This window comes from Erpetoichthys calabaricus, chromosome 2 (assembly GCF_900747795.2).
Source record: "Erpetoichthys calabaricus chromosome 2, fErpCal1.3, whole genome shotgun sequence".
NCBI lineage: Eukaryota > Metazoa > Chordata > Cladistia > Polypteriformes > Polypteridae > Erpetoichthys > Erpetoichthys calabaricus.
Genome location: NC_041395.2, coordinates 218,194,629 through 218,218,718, shown reverse-complemented (window position 1 = coordinate 218,218,718; position 24,090 = coordinate 218,194,629). Strand labels below are relative to the sequence as shown.

Genomic DNA, 24,090 nt, shown 5'->3' with positions numbered 1-24,090 from the left:
CTATACAGTAACAGAGTACCTGTATTTTTCTTGGAAACCTGGACTCGCCTTCCTATCTCTCGTGGAACTCTGTGACCAAGGGTTAACAATACATGTATAATAAAAGCAGCGCATCTTAAACAGCAAAAACTATTTTATTTGAAAATGAGACTTTAGATGCAACTTTTTTAAATAGAATTACAGGTATGAAAATACAGAATGAAAACAAAACATTAGATGAAACTTTTTTTTTTAAAGGAAATACAGGTATGATCACAGAATGAAAACGATACGTTAAATCAACTTTTTTTTAAATTAAAACACAGGTATTAATACAGAATGAAAACAGGACATTAGATGTAAATTTTTAATGGGAATACAAATATGAATACAGAATGAAAATGAGATGTTAGATATAGAGGTATGAATACAGAATATAAATGAGATGTTGGACGTAACTTATTTTAATGGAAATACAAGTATGAATACAGAATAAAAATAAGATGTTAAAAATACAGGTATGAATACAGAATATAAATGAGACGTTAGACATAACTTTTTTTAAATAGAAAAACAGGTGTGAATACAAAATGAAAACAAGACGTTAGAAATACAGGTATGAATACAGAATGAAAATGAGACGTTGGATGTAACTTTTTTTAATAGAACTACGGGTATGAATACAGAATGAAAATGAGATGTTAGATGTAACACCGCTACCCTCGCAGACACTAGGTACACATTTGGCTATGTGTATGATGCTGTGCCTACACTCTTGCCAAGACTGCTCAAGACCAAAAATACTTTTTATGAGATGGCCTGTTGCTGGGTTCTCAGGACTCAGTATGGCATTAAGTATTTTTACACCACATTATCATCTTCAGTGGCCATTTCTGGCCCAAAAAATATGCATTATACTGAAAATGACATTTCATTAAAACGAAATTTGTTTAACACAATGTTGTATGAACGCTTGTCCTGGCCCACAAAAAGTTTTTCGTTATTCTGAAAATTTCAGTACAGTACTTTGCTATTCACTACAATGGGATTTGACCTGTATCATTTCAACACAGATTGGCATCTATAAACCTATGTCTTCTGTAACCTTTTTGCCTCACTGTCTTTTTATATATCTAATATAATTTATTGCCTTGTTTTAGGGTGCAATCCTCACCACTATGCTGGTGTCAAGAAACTTTTCAGGTAAGAAGTTTTCTTTACTTTTCTGTCGAGTCAAATTTGTGGTGATTACAAAGAAAGGTTACCATTTATTTCTGAGGAAGAACACTTAAGCTTGTGACATAGTTTCTGCAATCAGCAGCCCTGTCTTAATAGCTAGTAAAGGTTTCTTTTGATACTTTAAAATTTGTTTCTTTGTTGTTCAAAACTCCTGTGGAATATAAGCCTCTCTTGACAATTTAAAAAAAAGAAAAAAGGTTTAAGAAAAGTACTTTGCTTCCTTTGAGGTTGTGTATATAATAAAGTGCACATATGATAGGCAGAATTGTGAAAGGTGGAGAGTAAATATTATCACCTAGTCACAATGTATAAACTTTTACATTTGTGAAGACACGTCACATTACTTTTTTCCCGACATTGCTACTGAACGCTTTATAGAATAGCACAATAATGGTAATCTCATATAATCAAAGTACTGCTAGATCATTATGACGCATGATTGCATAATCAGTGCAGCATTTTTCAATCTTATTTTATTTGTTAGTTGTTAGTCTTTTTCCCTAATGTTTACAAATAAACTTTAAGTTGATATCCCATTTCATACTACATTTTAGTCCAATAGATTTGCAAATGAGTAAAGGTATTGTGCCAGCATTATAGGAAGACACGGCATCTGGTAAAGCTTAGAGCATTTATTTTTCTTTATGGTCTTAAGCCATTCAGTTTATTTCTTAATTTAGGTAATCCTTGATTGCATGATAAAACAATAGTGGGACTGCTGCCTCAGAACTTTGAGAGAATTGGTTCTAGTCTGGGCTCTGAGACTGTGACTGTGTGGAGTATACATGTGCATAGTTGTTAAGTATTTATGTGCATCTTACGATTGCACACACATCATAAAATAGTTTATGCTGGTCATTTTTGAACACAAAATGCCAAAATTATGATATTTAGACATCTATATTACTAATCAAAGGTTGTATATATGCACGGATGCCAGACACACCGAAGCGCACTGCGCCTCAGCGCCCCAGAGTCAAACCCAGTGGCTTCCCAGACTCAGTAGGTGGCGACCAAACAACACAACACAACCTGTAAACTAAACTTCAGGTCACAATACAACCGCCGCCTGAACACGCACACCACCGCATATACAACCTTCGTTTAGTAATGTTTACGAAGGTTGTATATATGCACGGATGCCAGACGCAACCCGTGCCAAAAGCGCACACGCACTCGCGAAGCGCCTCAGCGCCCCAGAGTCAAACCCAGCGGCTTCCCAGAATCAGTAAGTGACGCCCAAACAACACAACACAACCTGTAAACTAAACTTGAGGTAAAGCATGCATGCCAACAAGTTGCCATGGTGACATATTTAAACATAGACATAGAATAACGACGCCTCATGACCAGCAGAATTTTACATCAGCGTTGCCGCCATATTGTGAGTGGCACTGCTGTGGAGTGAAGTAATGAATAATGTGCTGCTTGGGATTATACAAACCGCTGTACGCTCCAAACCAGATCCCGGGGGATTTCATTTCATAGGTAAGGCTGGACAATTGTTTTGGTTATATTTGGCCGTTAGAAAATCCCGTTTTATAATCTTTACTTTAGCTAAGCCAGGCTAAGCTAGCAAAGCTATGCATTTATGTGCTCAAGTGAGCCTCCAAACAACGTTTTGGCTAAATGTATTTAGTCACTAACTATGTAGATTGTTGTTAGCTGTTAACATTTCTCAAACTTGAAGATGTTTTTTCTCAAGGAGCACATTGAGGAAACACAGTTTGAAATTGACAACCATCATGTTATGCTCATGTCTTTAGTTGTGTCTGTCTTCCACAAACTAAGGCTGCACCATATTGCCAGACTGAATACTCTCAAATTACAGGATCTGAGTGAGCGAGAGGGAGTGTAAGTCTGTAGGAGATCAGTGAGGTTGTGGAGAGCTTTAAATGTTAAGAGTGGTATTTAGTATTGTATTCTGTAGTTAACAGGGAGCCAATGAAGTTGAGAGAGAGTATGTGTAATATGCAATAAGGCTGACGCGCTGACATATTGTGTCGACTGGGAAACACAGTGAATGCGCCGTCTATCTATATATGTGTATGTATTTAAACTTGAGGTAGTGATGACTACTGACAGTGCCAGCAGTCAGCTACTCCACAGTGCCAGCGGTCAGTGTTCTCTACTCCACAGTACCAGCAGCTACTCCACTACACAGTGCCACCAGTCAGTGTGCTCTAATCCACTGTGCCAGCACTCAGTGTGGCAGCTGTCAGTGTGGCTTATTTGAATCACATTAAGGTAATTCAGTGTTAAAAGTAAGTTCAATTATGATTCCTAACAGCAAACGACTTCTAGCTAACAACATACCCATAGAAAAACAAAAACAAGACTGCATAGATAAAAACAATGAACGAAGGCTCCTACAACGCGCTTCTGAAACACCAGAACCAAAGGAGTCACGGCTCCAAAAAGAAACAGCTTTAGTACAAATATATTTATTTAATTAAATGAAAAACTTTCCCAGGACGCTCCCACCCTCCATGATTTTTCATCCCTACAAAGATTGGAAGGAACAGAAAGTAATTGCCATTCTTGGATTTGCAATTCTTTAGAGAATCGGGGGTTTACTGGTTTATAAAGAACACAAACTGTGCATGATAGCTCGGCACTTAGTCTTCCTGTGCAACAATCTTTCACCCACCCCACACTCCCGGTCATGGTTTCCACTCAACAGGCCAAATCACAGTAAACTTTTTGTTTCATGTGGTTGATTTTGTTTTAATTTACTTCCATATTAATGTGAGAAATCGCACAAGTGAATAGAAAATGTATCCTTATCACAAGAAAAATAGTACCAGGAATATGCATTAAAATGATTATTTCCAGATCCCTTTTGTTGTCACAAACATGCAATGGAAACACGGGAGACATGGATCAATGATCATCAACTGTCTTGGGTTTAAAATTGAACATATTCATGAGTTTTTAAGGTTTTTGCCCCAGAGTGGGCAAGATATTTTATTTAAATTTATAGAACGCGATTAACTTTTGAAAACAATTTTGCACAGCAAATGCATATATACTAGGTTTGTGAAGAAATAATCAAACTTACCCTTTTTTCCCCTTACTTTTACTATATTATAATCTGATTTAGTTTCAGAGTTATGTGGCTTTGTAAATTTTGTTAGTTTTGCTAGGTACTGCTATCTAGGAATGTGAAAAAATTAAAAACAAAGGTGACAATAATAGTATTTTTTGGAAATCATTTAGAACAAGTAGTCTTGGTTGATTCATAATTTGAAAGAATACAATTTGTTTCCAAATTAGTATTACGTATTCTGTGTAGCTTTTCTGTTCATTTCTGCAAAGTATGACAGTGATTTTGAAGGTGACCATGTTACAGGTTTATAACTTTTTACTTGCAGTCGCATTTTGTACCATTTTCAGCTTAATATAAAATAGCTCAAAATCAAAGGACTGTAAAATAAGCGATCGGTCATTGGGCTTCATAATGTTTTTGGGCTGGGTCAGGCCACAGCACGTCACATGCTATATTCTCCCTCACCAGGCAATGGGGGAAAAACCCTCTCGTGTGCCAAATCCACCCTTGACACAACTCCACACTTATGTCACCACAGGCCAATTCCATGGCCTGTAGGAGATTTACCCTGGTGTAGGGTTGTCTGCCATATACCTTCCACCGCCATGTAGAGAAAAACCCCTCTATCGGGTCGAGGAAAGGGGAGTGACGTTATACCATTCTCTTATCTGTTCTGCACAGTGAAAACTGACATTGTCCCAAACTATAACATAGGTAGAATGCTCGTTCAGCTCATTATCCTGTTACTCAAGTCCAAACAAGACATCTCAAAGACCACCAAGAGATGTAAGATGCTGGGTGATATATATGACCCCAGTGTGACATGATGGTGTAGAACCCCACGGTTGCTTATGGCAGCACATAGTGTCACATTGCTACCATGCTGGCCAGGGACTTCAACAGTGGCCCGCTAGCCAATTATGTTCCGGCGTCTCCTTCTCCTCTTTGTGAGGTTGAACCCTGCTTCATCCACAAAAATGTATTCATGATGTCTGTCCATTGAATCACATTCAGACATTCTCTATATGTAGAAATAGATATAGTTTTGTAAGTGCTACAGAAAGACAGACCTATGTTGTAGAGTACACTATATGCACTCTTGATTTACATACATTGTACATACTGTGATGTCATTGAGCTTGACAGTAGTATGAATACAGTAATATTTTACTGTAAAAAAATCTGGGTTACTGTAAATGTGTCTGAATGTACACATAATTGCACATACTGAAATTGCAAATCTTTGACCCTTTCTGAGTTGCGCTCAAAGGGTACTCTGTACACTTGTTTCATGGGAACCCTGTTGCGTTGGAGGACATAGTCGATGGTGGAAAGGCTGACACTGTTGATTCCTTCAAAATTTGTGTGTCTCCAATAACTCGTTGCTGTATTTTTCACAGTCTAATGGCATTGTTTTGACGGACCATGTCAACTATAATGGCCTCTTGCTTTTGATTGAACATAGCTATCCTTCCACCCTCCTGTGGCAGCCTTGCAATTCTACAAAAAGTGAAAGTGCAGTTACAAAAATATTCATGCACTACAATATACACAGTGATGGACTTTCCTCCCAGTCTGCTGAAACATCTGTATACAGTAGTACTGTGATCTTTCAAAGACAATAAAACAGTTATACTGTACCTGTTCTCTTGTCTGAAGCTGCAGATTATAGTGGACACAGAGAATCTACCGATATTGTGTTAAACACTTTGTCCTGTTTCATTTATTGTCATTCCATGGACAAGAACATGATCTGTGACAGTAGCTCAGATTTCATCAGAAATTACTACTCTTTGTCTTACTGTTCCTCAGCCCCCTCTTCCTCCTCCTTGCACCCCTCCTCATCCTCCTTGTACCCCACCTTTTACACGTACTCGTCCTCTGCATCTCTGATTGTTTCTGTCCATTGTTGATATGAACCTTCAACAATATTTGTGCACTCTGAACTGGCTTATATTGGTTGTGTCACATCATTTGAAACAAAAGTTATCAATTTTGAGTCATAGTGTTTAATTTATGACAGCTGTGCTTTTTTGTGTTTACCTTTTGCCACTTGGGGTTACCATTATATATCACAAGTGCAATGTAGTGCAAAATGTGTTTTATTGTATGAGAATGTGTTTATATAGTTTTGCAAAAAAGAGATCTGCAAATTGTGTTTCACTAGGTGAAAATTGTTTACGGTATTGCCAAAAGAGTGAATAATTCAATAAATGAGTTCAGGCCACTGAGCTTTTGCTTCAGAGAGAGGGGTTTAGTGTCTTAGCAATTTAGAAAGACTAATAACAGTTCAGTAATTGCTTGCTCACCGGCTAAATATTCCAAAATCAGTGCTACCTTTCCTTCAGACACATGTGGTGGTCATTTTTCTGCACATTTCATGACCAATAGAACAGGTTCTATAAGTATTCTGTGAATAATTAATGCATCTTAGATGCTTCTAAGCATGGTTTTCTAGAGTTCCCAAAGATTTATCATTGAGAGACACATAACATACTCCACTTTGTAATCATAACATCTTCACAGGCTGCCTGAACAGCTGAAGGTTCCTGCATCTTAAGAAAAAGTGTACAGCCTTATTATTAACTAATGGGTTTGGCGGTCTCTTATCCATTGTAATGCTGTGCTTTTATTTTACAGCCGCCAAAAGCTTATTAAACAAAAAGTCAGATGGAGTGAAGGTAAGAATTTGTTTTGTATTTTTTTTCACATCCTTCCTAGTTCATTTTCATTTAATAAAGGTTGCAGTAATTGGCCATGGCTTAAGGTCTTGTTGCTCAATCAAATCTTGTCTTTTGAGCCAAGCTGGCTGGGTAACGTAATACATTGCACTGCAATCAACAGGCAGTCTAGAGGTCTGAGTGGTAAGCCTATATGAGTAAGCCCAGCCAAGGGAACAAAGAAACCAGCAGCTTCACATTATGCAGTTCACAGTTTTATTGTGCATGAACTTCTATTTCTGAGTGATCTGTAACTTCTCTGAGTTAGCCAAACTCCACCCCACCCAATGCCTCTTGCTCTCTCCCTTGATGTTAAAGAATATTTTGAAAAAAATACATATTAGATACACATAGAGCTCTAAGGGTTATAGCATACTCTAATAGAGTACTCTGCAATTAGAACATTTTTCGTTAAAGGTTTTTAGTACAAAAGTAATTCTTATATTGGGCTCAGGTGTGTGTTTCTTGCACAACCCAGATCTGACCTGAATAACTTTTGAACTACTGTGTCTTGGGTCTGGGTCACTCTGGATGGCTAGCATCAGCAGCAGGCGTCCAGATCATGTGGAGCCACTATGCAGAGAGGAGAAGGTGAGGCTGAGATATTTTCAGCCAGTTGGAACAATGTGACCTCAGCAGTGCTGGTCTTAATTTTTTTATTTTAATCTGTATTCTCTCTCCTCTCTTGTTCTCATTCATCCTGCTTCTGTGATCTCCTCTAACCAGGGGCTATCTTCTTTCTTTCATTCTTTTTCTCTTTCTGTTTTGATCTGTTCAGAAAAGAAAGTCCAGCTCCAGTGTTTGTTTAATGGTGAGATGCACCTTCTTTGTGAAGGAATGAAGGGGGGTGTGGGATTGTCTTGTTGGAATCCATCAGCTTGGGGCCATATGACATTGTCCTCTCCTGCCCTGCCCTGCTCGATTCTCCATCCATACCACTGCTCATCAAGCAGAGATATCCAATGCTGAGCCGCTGCAAGGTCGAGGGGACCTGCTGTCCGGTCACACCGCCATTTGCCATGCTGAGCGCTGACTAACTTACCCAATGTGAAAACATTTATAATGTGACTGGTCTTGCACAGCTACGCTTCCAAGACAGTTCTGTCTTGAGTGGCTTTCTGATTCCATTTAAAATGCAGTACTGAATTTTTGCCAGCCTCTTTTGATATTATCTAAATGTAGCTGGGGATCTATCTGTGGTTATCTTTGAAGGGCATTTCAAAAGAATCATTAGTTCCAACCTAAGAACAGTTTGAAGGTAATTCCTGACGTAACTTCAGTGAATTTTATAAAGTTGAACCGGTATGCAGTCTAACATGGATAGATTCTACTTGAATGTAATTTCGAGAGCCTTTAGGGGTTTCAAATGAGAGATCTATGCTGAAATGATACTGGTTGCAGTTCAGTGTAGTTTATAGAAACCGATCACCTCAGGATCCATCTAAGGACACTTTGGAGAGCTTCCTCTTCTACCACCAATTAATTTTGGGGATCTCATTCTGCTTCTGCTTGAGTGCAGTTTGTAGGTCTACTTTTGCATTTATGGGGTCAATGTTCAGAGATTGGCATCTGGTTACCTAATGGTGCATTTTGAAGACTGAAGTTATTAGATTTTTAGAAAGTTTTTTGTTGTATTGCTGAGTAGATAGACAGTTCTTTTATAGTTAAACAATGTAGAATGCTAATATATAAGAAGTATTTCATGGGCTAAATTGATCTGTTTTGTTGCCTTAGCGCTCTGCTCTTTTCAGCTGGCCGGCAGTGAGCCCGGACAAATGGTCACTGTGACAGTTTTTTTGTTTTGTTTTGTTTTGTCTGTGTATATATTTTTTGTTTTTTTAAATCCATTTCAAATCCAAAAATCTCCCATTATTGTTGTCCTGAGTTGTTTCATGAGCCATAGCGATCATGTCTGCTTCAATAGTAATGAAAATTTGGGAATGGAAGTCACACAGGTTTGATGATAATACACTGAGGAGACAGTGTTGTGCTTTGTAGTGACTGAGGCTTCTGAGTAGCATTCTTTTGGGTGTCAGCACTCTGTTCTTTTTTAGGGAAAACATTATATTACATATCTGTCATGTATCTTAAATTACTATAATCTCTTTTTGTGTGGACGGAGGCTTATTAATTCACAAGCACTAGATGACCACAATCTTTTCATGAGTGCTTGTTGGGTGATGTGCTTAATATTTTTTTTTTTGAGTTTTCAGCTTCTCATGCTAGCTCTAGAGCGACCTGAATTTCACAGTGGTTCAAAAAGAAAGTACCCCTTCTAAATTTTTAAGTGTAATTATTCTGCTCTGTCACTGAGAGTAATTATAAAACAATAATTTTATTTTTAAACACATTATTGGTTTACATAGCTATAATGTGTAAAAAAATTTAAAAGCATGCACAAATTGATACACCACTTAAAATGGACACATCACTTAAAATTGATGTTTTGTTGTTTAAGATTATGCCAAGAATAAACCTTTTCTTTACAGATTAGGATGAACCTTATTTCATCTGCACTTTCCTTGGAGATAATTGACAGGAAATGCCTTGTATGCTCCTTTCATTTCGTGTTCTTGCTTTTCAAGAATCTGAAGCTGACCAGAGCAACTGTATCATCTTCCCTTCAATAACAGAAGAAAATACCTTCCATATATTAAAAAGCCACATCAGACTAGGATTCAATGGGTTTCTGCCTCATTTGTTCCTCTATTTGAGAAGGACAGTTTGACACTATCAAGAAAAAAGGCTGCAAAAGTGATGACTGTGAGGCCAGTGCAAAAGCATAGATTTGTGTGGGGATATCAGAATTGCAGTGCAGTCCATATTAAGTGGACATACCTGTATGTCTAGAGAGAGTGCCCACAAATGCGCTGTGCAGAAATGGCAGTATCTTTGATGCCAGTACAGAGAAAAAGAAACAATACTTGACCAGTGAAATAGCTAAAACACCAAGGAGGTATATGATTTAGATCTTTATACCAAATGACACTACTAGGTGTCTGCGTATATATGAAACAGACTTGTAAATGTGTTAAGAGGATACCCAGTGCCACTCAAATGAACACTAATTAAATGCACCAAAAGCAATGTTTTAAAAATGGAATGGAACAGCAAAGTACTGTATGTGACCAAGGAAACACAAAACCACATCTCTTATACTCAAGGGCACTGAATAGAAAAACATCTATAGCATATCTTTGCTGCATAAAATCATAAAAAACAGTATCCCCTCCACATATTCCCACTCGTTTCTCTCAAATAAAGCTGCGTTACACAAAGCATAGAAACAAATAACCCGTTTCTTGCAGCATAAGACTGGCCAAAAGCATTCTAGCACTCATAACTTTGTGCTGATGGCAGCATAACCATCTAGAACACCATTTACTTTCTCTCACTTAGACAGAGAAAAGCCAAGCAAAATGACACCTTTTATTGGCTAACTAAAAAGATTACAATATGCAAGCTTTCGAGGCAACTCAGGCCCCTTCTTCAGGCAAGATAGAGTAATGTAGATAGAGTAATGTAGTTCACCATAGCCCTGTATACCTTTAATTGAAAGCATAACTTTCTAAATTATATTAAATTAGCCAACGCCCGGCGGTGTAAGAATAGGAACGGAAAACGGTGAAATAAATCAGGCTTTCCGAATTTACATACTATGGCCATGGCATCCTGATAGTTTTGTTGCATGTATCTTGGACTTCCTGGAAATGTGGATGGTAATACTGTATGATCATTTTGCCTGCACATACGTTGTTATTGTCAACATTTGCTTGCAGTGCGTCCTTTGTATTGTTCCACGCGCAGATTTTGTTGATGTAATCTGAGATAGCTGAGACGCGCGCCCTCTGATTTAAGATACGCATCTACGATGTACTGTTGGAATAGTTTGCCGCTGGAGTGCAAAATACTAAATGTATTCCTCATTGCTAATCTGCACGCGTAAAATTGCCATTGAGTAAGCCTTATTCGCTTGTGGTTCTTTTATCAGGAACATGTTGTAAATCTTTGTGCTAGCCAATGTCTCTGTAAGGGAATAAAAGTGGTTAGTAAAAGTGGGTAAACCATAGGATCGCAATTCATATTGAGCGTGGAAATCTGTTTACAGGAGTTGCCTATGGGATAGATGCAAATGTCCCTTTCGGCAGGTGTTTCGCCATCTTCTCCGACGAAAATCGCTGCAATGTTGGGGCATTGTATCGTCGTAAATCCTGCCCAGGGTTTTCCTTGAAAACTATTCGTACAGATGCTGTTGGATTGGACTGAGCGATTTCATGCATGTGTTTGTATGATTTAGCGAAGGGGTTGATGGTTCTGGGCATGGAGTCTAGCTGGAGAAGTACATTTTCGCTGCATGCAGAGTTTGCTTTATTTTGTAAGCATACTTCAGTAGCTTGCGCTGTGTCAAAAACATACAGCCGTCCATATCCTGGAGAGGTAGAAGTGTTAGCGTATAGTGGAGAGATTTGGTGATAAATTTGCCCGTGTATTTTAAAACAGTATGGTCCGTGGCCAGGAGGTTGAGTTATCTGTGCACCCATGGAAGCAAACGCTAAAGAAGAGTTGTATTCTCAAATGTGTTCCCGATAATTTTTAGCTTCTGATGTTTGCTGTGTAAGAAGCTGTTGTAAAGACACAGGTGGCTAACGCAAAGGTGGTAAAGCTACTTTACCGTTGTGGCAGCACCTCGAGTACTTGTTAGATGTATTACGCTCAGCAGGCCAGTATAGCACATGACATGGAAGAGGATGAATAGGAATTGAGAAATGCTGTATCGGCTGGGTGTGGGCGGGACCGGTTTTGAAGTGGAAGCAGGACAAACCAGAAGAGAAATATATATAAAAGATAATAAATAGGGAAGATTATACTCACAGAAACACATTTAACCTGAGTAAAATTCTTTAGATTTCATCCCTTTGCAATATTACCCTCATTTCTAAAATGGCCTGAAGTTAGCTTAGGTGCTTCCACAGTCACAAAAAAGATCACTTGATTTCACACCCAATAATAAAAGGGTTTTACCCAGTTGATCACTGTTGGTGAACCTCATCCCTTCAGTAACAGCTATTTGGTGCCTGTAATATTCATAAGAAAAAGTGAATTGTAAGCTATAGGAAGTCCTACAGAGATAAGACTCTGTGTAAAATGCATGTAAAGGTTTAAAAGAATTTTAGCTTTAGTAAACAATTACACTCTGATCATTTTATTTACCACAGAATGTATGCAATATTGTTTACGTAATTGAAAGGCACTTATACTGACTTAAACCAAGATGCAAAATCAGCCGCACAACAGTTTGTCTCTATAGTATTAGGATATTCTGATGGAACCTGTGTATATAAACCCGTAGTCTCCAAATTGATTTCTGGCAATGCTATGAATGTAATTGTTAGATTATGTAAAAGACAAATGAGTTCACACAAGTTTACATGTAATGATATGAAATACAAGGACATAGCCTTCTTTTCAGACACTTGTGACATAGAACCTGAGTGTTATATTTATTCCTGCTTCTTAAAAGTAGTCCTTTCCACAGTTGCAAAATTTAGACCCTCACCTTAAAGAATATGGCTGGTACAAGGTTATACCCCAGGCATATATATTTAAAGTCACCAAACTCACCTGTAAAGAAGGATTTTCTTCCTTAGACCACCATAGATTATGCTTTCTCTCCCAAAAATTCAGACCCCTGGGAATACAAGGTCCTATAACAATCTTCTTTACCATTAGGTTCTTTACCATTAGGCATGTAAGGGACTCTAGAATATCCAACTTCTTCGCACCATGTGCAAAATGCTGGGTGCTGATCCATCTGTTTCATTAAGGTCGTTTCCAAGTGCAAAGCTGTAAAATACAGGACAGGGACCCACCCTGGGTAGGACACCTAGCTGTGGAAGGATACTCTCCCTTACACTAATTGTAATTTCAGCATGTTTAGACAGTGAAAAGTATACTTAGTATCTGATCAAAAAAACACATGAAAATGGAGAGGCCATACAAACTGAAAGTAGATTGCAGTGTTGTTAGTGCTTTGCTGTGCAGTCCTATAGCAATTGTTTGATCTCTAAGTGTATTATATATTGTAGACCAATGTTAAGTCTGCATCCCCTTAAACATTTTCACATTTTACTGTGTCAGTAACTCACTTTACCATGAAGCAGATATGTTCATTTAAAGAGAAAATGGTTTGTTTAGTGTAGAATAATAAGATTTCAGTGTCATAATTAGGGACTGTATATCAAAGATGCTGTTTCCTGTTACCTGGGTTATTTTGTATTCCTTACTTCCCAATATTTCCCAATAAAACGTGAAGAATACTGTTGTTTAGAATGTAGCAACTTTTTCACATCTGAAAGTATAAGCTAAATTAATTAAAACGTTATTTTTTAATCAAATGCAATTTAGTTCAGTTCATTCTTATGAAGCTCATTCCATCTTACAAGTCTAAGCACTATTTAGCAATCACAGAGTATAGTTAATGTATAATATAACAAAGACATTAAAAAATTGCATTTAAACAGCAACAGAAAAAGCACAATGCAAAATATACAAAGATTTGTGTAGTTTTGTTGTTCTTGTTAAATCTGGCTACCAATGAAATGTATCATCAATTTCTGTAAATACTTTATTACTAAATACAGTGTACAGTTTGTAGGCATACTGGTATATACCATGCTTACAAGGTGGATAACTGGACAAGAAAGCCTGTGTAAAGCAACTAAGAGGTTCTTCCCCTAAACCTGAACACTAACAGAATTAAAATAAATCTTTGATTACCATAGCTTGATGCACATTGTACAAATACAGTATTACAATAGACGAACTGTCCTTTTTTCTGGCCTATTCATGGTTGAAAGTTGCAAGAGGATAGCCAATGGCACAAGTGGAAAAAAAATGTGTTTGAAGAGCATACCTTAAAATGCAATTCATTATCTAAAAAAGGAGAAAGAAAATATCTGATGACACAGTGAGCTAAACATAACATGACAAGCTTCTACCCTGCTAATACTTGATTGAAATGACTTTGTAGGTTAGATCAATTTCAACCACATTTTCACACATATATATGACTATGTTGTCTGACCTTCCTTTGTGAAAGCTGTCAAGCTCTTTGAAATTCATTCAAGAGTATTTATTCATGGAAATTGTATAAGTCATGACTCACAGTTTTAAAAAGAATTTAGGTTGGCTGTCAGACGGTGCTATTCAAGGATATATGACTTCTTACTTCTTAACACTCTGTATCTCTCCTCATATACTTTAGGGATTCTTGTATACAAAGGTGGAACCTTTGCCCCTGAAACTTGATTCTCGTACTGCAGAGCAGGAATTCTTTAAACATGTTTCTGTTCCTTGCTCTGATCAGTTGTCCCTGCATGCTGACATGCTGTCAAATGCCTCATTCTATACTGAATGGAAATGTGATGCTTCCACTGGAATGCATCGTGGTTTGGGTGGAGTCTTTTGGGTGATATGCATTAAACAGTTCTTTTTGAGTCAGAAATGTCCATTTTTATTTCATTGAACTTCAAACCTTTTTGCCATTTGGCTACAGAATGTTTCATATTTCATGTGGAAATTATTGATAGCTTTACTGGGTAATTCTTTGCTTCTTGTTGATTATTAATGGCCTGTACTTAATTATTCTTGGTCTTATAGCCTCTAGCCTTTTGAAAATTACCATTGACCTCTTGATGGTTTATTTAAAAAAAACTTTGCCCATGCATGATGATCCAGTTAGGTCTGATAGGAATTCAGGCAGTGTCTTGCTGATACTGTACACCTGGCATTCCTTAAACAATTATGTTAATCTTGCTGTAATGGATATTTTATGCCTTTTCTTTATCCTTCCTGTGGTTATCCTGGAACTCTAGTTAAAATTTCTTGTTGCTCATGTTGAGCCTTGGTTTTGAAACGCTCCATTCATAAGGAGAAATCTACTGAAACTGCTGAATTTATATGAAAATCACATGAAATGTTTCTATCTTACTGATAAATTAACCTGTTATAGGAGGTAATAGGTTATTGGATAATTTGGGAAAGCTGTCAGCCCAGTGGACAATTATCCAACTAGTCCATAGTAATAATAAAAATAATAACAATTATCTATCTATCTATCTATCTATCTATCTATCTATCTATCTATCTATCTATCTATCTATCTATCTATCTATCTATCTATCTATCTATCTATCTATCTATCTATCTATCTATCTATCTATCTATCTATCTATCTATCTATCTATCTATCTATCTATCCTGCTGTTGTAGTTCATACTTTGGCCCCATACCTTTTACTTATTGTCCTTATGTCTGCGTTTGTTTCCTCCCACATTCCAGAGACCTGCAGGTTAGCCTAAATGGTGGCCATGTCATTGAATGCACCCTTTTTATGAAGTTGCATTCTATCCAGTGGTGATTCCTGGTTTGCCACTGAGGCTGCCTGGATAGGTTCAGACTATATGTGACTCTATAGTAGGTGTGAAAATGGATGGAGATATATATATATTTTGTAAATTCTAAGATAATAAATTGTAAAAAACAATGTATGCTTTTGATTCTTTGATATCTGTAGCCTTTAAAAATGTATTTACTAATTTAAAAAAATCTTAAGCTTTAAGTTCTATAGCTTTTTTTTCAAACACTGTGTTTCAGACAAAAATTTAAACCACATCCAAGTTGCAAAAGAGTGTGTAGTACTAATAAAATGAAAAAATAAATCAGTGTTTCTTTTACAGATATAACTTTGTTGAGAAATTCAAGACTACATTGAGCATTTAACTCGGATTGTACAAGGAGTTAATCTTTAGTTTGATTGCAGAAGGCATGATAGAATGAAAGTGAATTTAAATGTTGGACTGCTAAATACATATCATTTTTGTGCACATGTATTTCTTATCCACCAGTCTTTGGTACATTCGCATTTTGCATTCATGATTTTAATTCAATAAAGACAAACCAGAAAAAAGAGCAATGGCATGTACCCTTTTCAAGACAGTAGGACTTTTGTTCCTCCATTCACCAGTATGCTCAGATGGATGTGGTTGTCTGAGGGAGAGACTGAATGGGTTGTAAGTGGTTATGACAAACAGCAGGTTTTCCCATGCAGACCTTCTCCTGGCTCTATATGCAGCCTATTGAGTGAACCAAGTCTAAATTCCTTTGTTTTCTTTGCCCAGCCTCAGACAAACAACAGTAAAAACAATATAGTAGACAGCAGCAAAGAGAGCAGCATTTCATCCTGCGCACCGATGGTACCTCATCTAAATCTCGTTTCTGTCATTGCTTTTCAGCAGCCTTGTTCCTGTGCTCTTTTCCCACCATTTGAAGTGTTTGTGTTTCTTAGTGAGAGATTTATTTCTGTGCTCCCTTCTTCCCTACCCATGTCTGGTTCAGCTTTAATGATCTGGGTGACTCAGTCGGCATTAAACCAGTAACAACAATGCAAAGGTTTGGGGGCACCCACTTCAGTATGGCTGAGAGCAGTTCAGCTGCTTCAAAGATGCAGTCTCACATTTTGGATATTAAGCTGTTATGAGCGGAGTATGTATCTGTATTGGCACAGAAGAAAGGCATGTAGCTCCTTACATTTAAGTAAATAAGTCCTAGCACTCAATTTGATGTGATCACCATCATCAAAAAGTCGTTAGTAGCATAAAAATAATAAGTCATTCTTAATTGCATGTATTTTGGCTGGACATTTTTGAATACATTTGTTTTCACACAGTATATATCTGAACATGGTATTCAAAGGTTAATTGAATACTTTAGCAGGAAAAACAACCTTTGGGGGATGTTTACATTTTTTAATGAGTTGTAGGCCGTTGTTTTGCTGCGGGCAAAAGAGGAATGACACACTGTTTCTTAAAGGAACGCTCGTTGGCAGAGGCTTGTGTTAGACAGACTTCATCTCAGTTCTGCTGCCCCCGTAACACGTGGATTTCCCATTGCATAGTTTCTGCTCATCTCTAAACCAGCTTTTGCAGGCAATCCTACAGCATCTTATTTTTCACAAAGATAAACATAAACGAACAATTTTTGTGCAGAATGTATCTTGAAGCTACTTGATGTCATAAAAGATTTAGTCAACATATGCTCAAGAAGCTGCTTCACCCATTCATTTACTTGACCTAGAGGGTTTTCCTGATTAAAATATAGCTGTGATGTTTTAGAGTATTATATTTTAAAATTGTGTCCACCACTGCAGGAAAGCAAGAGTTACATTGACTTTGGTATTTGCTACCTTTTCTCTGTGCTGATGTGCACTCTTAAAGAAAAAGTGTTTGACATATTTGATTGCTATTATTGTTGTTATATTAATGCTTCATTTTCATACATACTGTATGTTTAGCCATTACTTGGCTTTTTCAGCACATCTGCATAGTGTATTTTGTAGGGAGCACTTTCACATAGCATTCAGAAACAAATGCACTGCATCCAGCATTATTTTTTATCTTTTTATTTAGACTGCCTTTGGAATAATATTTGTTAGAATAATACAGTAATGTTGAATTTCCTTGACTGATGAAAGCTGAAGTCTTTCGTGTTCTTTGGACTCATCTCTTGCTCACATTTTTAGTAGTTTTTAAACAGGAGCATGTTATCACAAATCCATTTTGTGAGGATCCAATTTGGCTGTTGGTATTGTTTAGAGCATCTAATTCAAATTTACCCGTAATACATCTGATTATCCTAGATTGCATCAAAACAGTGAAAGTTTGAGAAATATGTTAAATAAAACAGCAGAAATACCATCCTCTTACGTTATTTGTCAGATTTCTCCTATTCATTTGTTAGGACCTGGATGAAGGTCAGCTCAAAGTTTAGGTTAAGTTAATGCAGGGACACAGATCATTATAAAGGGTTCACAAACATCATTTTGTTACTAAATGTACAATTCTGTGAAATTACCACTCCTCGATTTCCTCTATTATAGCAAATGTTTGATGCTGAATGTTTTCAAGTCTTCAGCCATAATCTTATTAAGTAAAAGGCACATGAGTGAAAAAATAACACATTTTTACTTAAGTCATTTGTTGAATAAACAGAGTTATTCCTCACCATCTGGCACTATGTGAAAAAATAACTACTCTCTTACATTTAATAACTTATTGTGCAAATTTGAACTGCAATGATTGGAACCAGAATCCTTCCATAATTTAATGTTAGTCTTTCACCTTGTAGAGCCCACTCTATCTTACAGAACAGCTTTCAGGACCTGTCACAGCACCTCTTTTAGGTTTAGGAATGGACTTTGTTTAATTTAGCATATATTCTAATTTGGACTTGTTTTTTTATTTTTGCTTATTGCCCTGCTGCATGACTCAGCTACATTTCAGATTTGGCTCACTTATGACTGGACATTTATGTTAAGAATTTTGTGATACAGAATATAATCTTGAATTTCCTTTTGGAGAGTATAGCTTCCGCCATGGTTTGATGGAGTCCTAGAGCCTTAGAAATGTGTTTCTCCCCCTTTCAAAAGTAATATATATCAATATTTTGTTTATATCCTAATGCTTCAATCAAATGAAATACTGTATGTGCTTGTTGCATGTTTGTGCTGGTAACATGCCTCTGATGGCAAGGGCCAAGATGAGTGAGGATTGTACTGAGCTATTCGGACACTAATCTAGTTGAACTCTTAACTATCCATTGATTCAGTTGGTTTAATTAGGAGTGAATTACCTTTTCTGACAATGCCAGTTGGTTTTGGATAAATGTGTTCATGAAATTAATTTAAAAAAAAAAAGAGTTTACTTATTCACTTGGGTATCTTTTACCTACTATTAGATTTTGGTTAAAAACTTAGAAGTATTCAGTATAAAATATTTGCAATAATAGAGGAAATTGTCAAGGGGCAAATACTTTCTATTTTCTTAGTAACTGCTAGGGATGCTCCTATCAGGTTTTTTAAGGCCGATACCGATCACCAATTTCATGTTACTTGATTGCCTGATTCTGATACCAATTCTAATTTTTATCCCTTTAAAAATGTTTTGCACTAAGTTCCCGCATAACCAGTTGCATAGAAGCCGTGTGTCCTATATTTTTATAATTAAACTATAGACCACAGGTGTTAGTTAACTGTTCATTTTTAATAACAAAATGAAACTCTGTAGGCTTATTGCTCAGTGACTGTGAAATACTAAAATAAATAAATTTCCATAAAATACATACTAATAAAACATGTACAAACATATTTATCCATAATACATATTGCGTTAAAGAAAATAAAATGCTTCTTATAATTACAAACTGTCGTATTGTTTCTTTCCAAAACCTATGCTGTATGACACACAGCAACAATAGTAAACACAGTGCATATCTTTAAAAAAAACCACAAATGTATCAAATGTTCATAAGTTGTTTATCAAGAAGACACAAGGCTAATATGCCTAACAGATTTAGAAGTAGAAGAAAGACATTTTTCTGTAAAGCTAACAAGACGATTGTTAACTAAGCAGCAACTTCCATTTCTTCTTCCAATTGAAAAGCCGAGGGACTTAAAACAAACTAGCTGTCCAAACTCAAACAGTATCAGTATTTAATTAAAGGACAAAACAAACAAGTCTGAATTCATTAAAGTAGCTATTCTTGCTGTTTGTTTAACTGCATATAATGACTTTTTCTCAGTTTATTACTCCATTTTCTTTAAAGTAAAGGCTAATACAGGTCAAATTCCATTATACCGAATATCTTTATAACTAAATTTTCATTACAACGAAGTATTTTTATGGTCCCTACTATTTCCCCATATGACGCGAGTATATAGAAATCTCGTTATTACGAAGTACATTCAGTAGATACTTTCATTATAACGAAGTGCCCAATAGACCTTGAAATGCCTGAAGGAATCATCCACATAACAGCTAGTTCTGTGGCCGCAGCTCAGTTGTGCACAATGATCCCCAAACAGAAACATTGTAATTTTTCTTCGAACTTTCCTTGTACTGATTTTTTTTTTGCCCTTTTTGTTTCCTGTGGTTTTAAGGGATACCTTTTGCTTATTGCTCGTCAACATTTAAAAAACATCCATTGGAATTTAACTCATTGTCACCCTCCTATAGAAATGGCAGACACGAAAAAACGATAACAGTTCATATTAGAAAAAAAACGTAACATTTTTGCAGCTCTCGATTGCGGCAAAAAAAAGACGTTGCCAGTGAATTTGGAATTTCGCCATTGGCGCTGTCAACTTTCTTGAAAGACCGAGCAAAAAAAGAAAAAAATATCTCTGGTTGCAAACATATGTGAACTACTGCATTTGAAGATGTCGAAAAGCAGTTTTTATGTGGTTCAGAGATGCTCATTCAAGAAACATTCCTATTAATGCGGCACTCATTCAAGGTAAATGTGAGGTTTTTAAACTCTCTTGGAACCTCCCCCAACTGAACGACACACCAAAGAGTGTCGTGAAGTCCAATCTCCGCCTCTATGGAAGACTGTTTATCTGTTGCCGGGGCAACAACTATCTCAAAGATATTCTGCGTCTCTCCGCCAAAGCAAACAGAAAAGATATCGATGGATGATGCATCCTGACTGCTGTGTCTGTGTATAGCAGAGTGGCAGATCACGCTACAATAAATAAGTGAATAAAGTTGGTTTTCCTAAGTACTGAGACTCAGCCTCGTGTTTTGGGATGCAAGACAGGGACTTAGCATGACCCCGATCTTTTATGAATTGCTTCTGTGTCACTTCACTGCAACGCTATGAGCCTGTTTTTGCCCTGCCCTGGCAAACGGACAAACAATCTTCCACAAACGCTGCAATCACGTTTCGGGAAAGTGTATTACCGCAAGGAAATGCTGAGAAAAATTCTCGTCAGCATAACTTGTAGGCAGGAGGAGATTAAAATGAACACAAAAGAAGCTATTGAAATGATTGCAAACTCCTGGGCGCATGTTAAAGAAAGCACTATAGAAACAAATACAGAATCTCATTACAACGAAATTTTCATTATAATGAAATATCTTTTAGGTCCCTGGGAGTTCGTTATAACGGAATTTGACCTGTATTGCAATTGTCTCTGTTCTCTTGTAAAACAAGCCTTACCTGCCTTGTTTGCACTGCAGAACGTTTGGTGCAAGAAAAAAAAAATAAACGTGCGCTGGTTCAGTTACCATAATATCTTGCGTAAAGGAGCACTGCAACTAAACTACAGTAAAACCTAGAAAAGCAAGGGCTAAAGCGATCAGGTTTTGTGATTGCCCAATTTACTGATCACTGATCAAGTCTTTTTTTTACTGAAAATTGGTCAATTTAGATTGGTGGCCAATTGATCAGAGCATCTCTAGTAACTGCTTGTAAAGTGCAGTTACAATTTATAAAATCTTACAGATATATTCTGTGCTATATAGAATTATTAAAAAAAGCTTTTTCTTCATGACACATATTGAATTCATGACATTCAGAGAAAATGAAAACATGATTTCCAAAATCCTTTGATATTCCCTATTTACCTCATAAAATACATGAGCTACAATTCAATTGCCTGTCTCAGAAAACAAAAATATGATTTCTGTCCAGTTGGAATATTTGGTAAATTTGACATTGAGGACTTTGAAGACAATAAACACCTCCTTGGTTGACTGCATCTTTGGAGTAGGCGAATGCAGACTGAAGAGTGTGCTCAGTGTGTGCGTGTGTATCTCAGTGTTTACTCAGGGCATATCCGTGTAGACTTCTAAATATCTACTGGAATTTCTAAGGGAATCCAAGTCCCAGTCATGGTACAGGGTGCTTCAGCTTACATTGTTAATGGTGTTACCCAGAGGAGGGTGTAGTAGCCTTTTTCTCCTACATCCACCTCTATCTTTCCCACTCATTCTCTTTGTCTTTCTAGATCTCCTTCATCATTCTTCTGTCATAACATGCTTACATGGCATAATGAATAATATGTGGGAACATGTACAGAATGAGAATATAACAATCATTAGCGTTATTTGTGGAGTACTCCTGTCAACTGAAATAGTACAGGAGTCATTCCTCTGGTTCTTCAGTAACTACATCTATGTATGGCACATGGCCCACTTATTATCAGATAATATTCAAGTAAGCGGTGCAATTCAGTGTCTCATGACCAGTGTAATAAAGGCTCTACTTAAATCATTTTTACATTACCTAAGATTCACAAATATTCTTGACACTAGCTGTAATCCAAAGATTGTTAAATAGGTAATCAAAACCAAAGAGAATTTCTTGAATCACCTGTAGTGCTTTGTATAGGCAGCTTTGCAGGTGACCTCTGAACTCTGAACAATCAAGATTTTCTTGGACATAAACCTGTGATTATCCAGTTATCCTGTTTGATCATATTTAGCATTTTGATCACATATTGACCACATTATGAGAAGAATTGGCATTGGACTGTCATTTTCTTCAAATATCATTTTGGTTACCAAATGTTAACATCAGTCAGTCAGACACATTACCTGTTTAGTGCTTGGCCACAAATTCATATTACTGCTTTCGATTTGACCTTAAGTTAATCTTCATTGGGATAGAGAGGATGCAAGAGACAGCAATTCTCTTGTGATTTCCTCCGAAGAGCTCTGGATTGCCCGCTTTTCTTGTCATTGTCCCACATCATATAGAGTCTGTCTGTTTGTCGGTCTCTCTTCTGCATCCTTCCCTTCTGCTCTGCTCATTTGTCTGCGTGTGGGGGCTTGTAGATGTGTAAAGTAGGAAGTCCAAAGGGTGTGGAAAAACATGATATCCTATGCTTTCTAAACCATGTCCTACTTCTCCTAGGAGCCACAGACCACTGTAGTTCACAATCCTGCTGATGGTGTCAAGGTAGGTGTTGCCGTTCTTTTAAATACGGTGGGGTGAGGCTCATATTCCCTCATACATTTGCTATACACAGTTTGCACTGTTATATTACTAGGCAAAATGTGGAGAAAGCAAAGTATGGTTAGAGTTTCAATTAGAAGTATAGTATGTTTTTTAAATCTGTACATCTCTGACATCTGACTTTAGCTAATTGTTCATTGTATCTTTGCCCTTGATAGATATGAAACTTGTTGAAAATGATTTCATTGACTCTCAACTACATCATAAGTAATCTATCTATTTGATGTCTAGGCAGAGGGCAGCAATGTTGATGTAAAAAGCTGGTTATGTGCATGATGACAAAAAAAAACTCATGCAGTATATAGGTGAACCCCAGTTAGGGTTACAGTGCCAGCAGCGGGATATAAATATAGAACCTTATATAAGACTCTCACTGGGATCTAGTAGCATGAAATCTAGCATGTCACCAACTGCATACAGCCGACCTACCTGTATATGAGTGGCAGCATTTATTTTCAAGTGGTGCTTCTGCAATGTAGTATTCATAGTGAATGGATTCTTAGAGTAAAACTAGTTTTCACTAAAATAAGGTGATGGCCTGCTTTTGTTGGCTGTTTAATAGGCTTCTGGCTTGTTTCTTTCCAGGGTTCCACGGAGAGCTGTAATACAACAGAGGAGGAGGAAGCGAGAGGTATGAAGAACTCTGGCCTGGGCCCTAGGCACACCAACTGCATTTTGACTTTTCTTACTTGTGAATGTTTGTCCAGAAAGTTTTTTTTTTAGTTGCAGTTTGTCCTTTGACAAGCTTTCACAGTGTGCAAGCATATTTTGTTGCATAATTTTTGATCTTGTAGCAGCATTGAAATGTTGAGTTGAGCCAGCAGTTCACCCTGAAACTGACTGGAAAGGAAACTTACAGAACATAGCACATTCAGGTGTCTGGCAGCTTCTCTCATGCCTGATCCACATGATTGGTAGAGCTTACTGCTGGTTTTGTTGCTGGTGTTATGCTGACTCAGTGGCTTTTTGCTCACCAGAATCTCCAGCAGAGTTAATTGTCAACCATCCTTATAGCCGTGGAATTTGAGTTGCTACATTTGCCATGACTCAGCTTTGTGACTTTGATATTAATGAAATTTGAGTCCTCTTTGCACTTTGGGTTCATTTGCACATATAGTCTCAGCAATAGAGTTAATAATGTCTCTGCATATGAGGGAAGAGTGTGGCATCAATGAATTACACTGTGGAGTGGATGGTGGGAACTCTTTAAGTAATCACAGAGCTGGAATCAAATTACTGCCACTTTCC

General features: G+C 37.1%; 1 protein-coding gene across 17 annotated transcripts in view; it reads left to right on the top strand.

Annotated features, from left to right (window-relative positions):
- camk2g2 (calcium/calmodulin-dependent protein kinase (CaM kinase) II gamma 2) overlaps positions 1–24,090 on the top strand; it is a 125,413-nt gene that overhangs the window by 90,130 nt on the left and 11,193 nt on the right. For 5 of the 17 annotated variants that reach the window (XM_051922651.1, XM_051922654.1, XM_051922655.1 and 2 more), the window contains 6 exons: positions 1,140–1,182; positions 6,908–6,948; positions 7,766–7,798; positions 16,167–16,241; positions 22,741–22,785; positions 23,428–23,473. In XM_051922651.1, coding sequence (XP_051778611.1) covers positions 1,140–1,182; positions 6,908–6,948; positions 7,766–7,798; positions 16,167–16,241; positions 22,741–22,785; positions 23,428–23,473 — 283 coding nt within the window. The remainder of the gene's footprint in view (positions 1–1,139; positions 1,183–6,907; positions 6,949–7,765; positions 7,799–16,166; positions 16,242–22,740; positions 22,786–23,427; positions 23,474–24,090) is intronic. The other 12 variants (XM_051922653.1, XM_051922662.1, XM_051922658.1 and 9 more) reach the window with 3 other exon arrangements.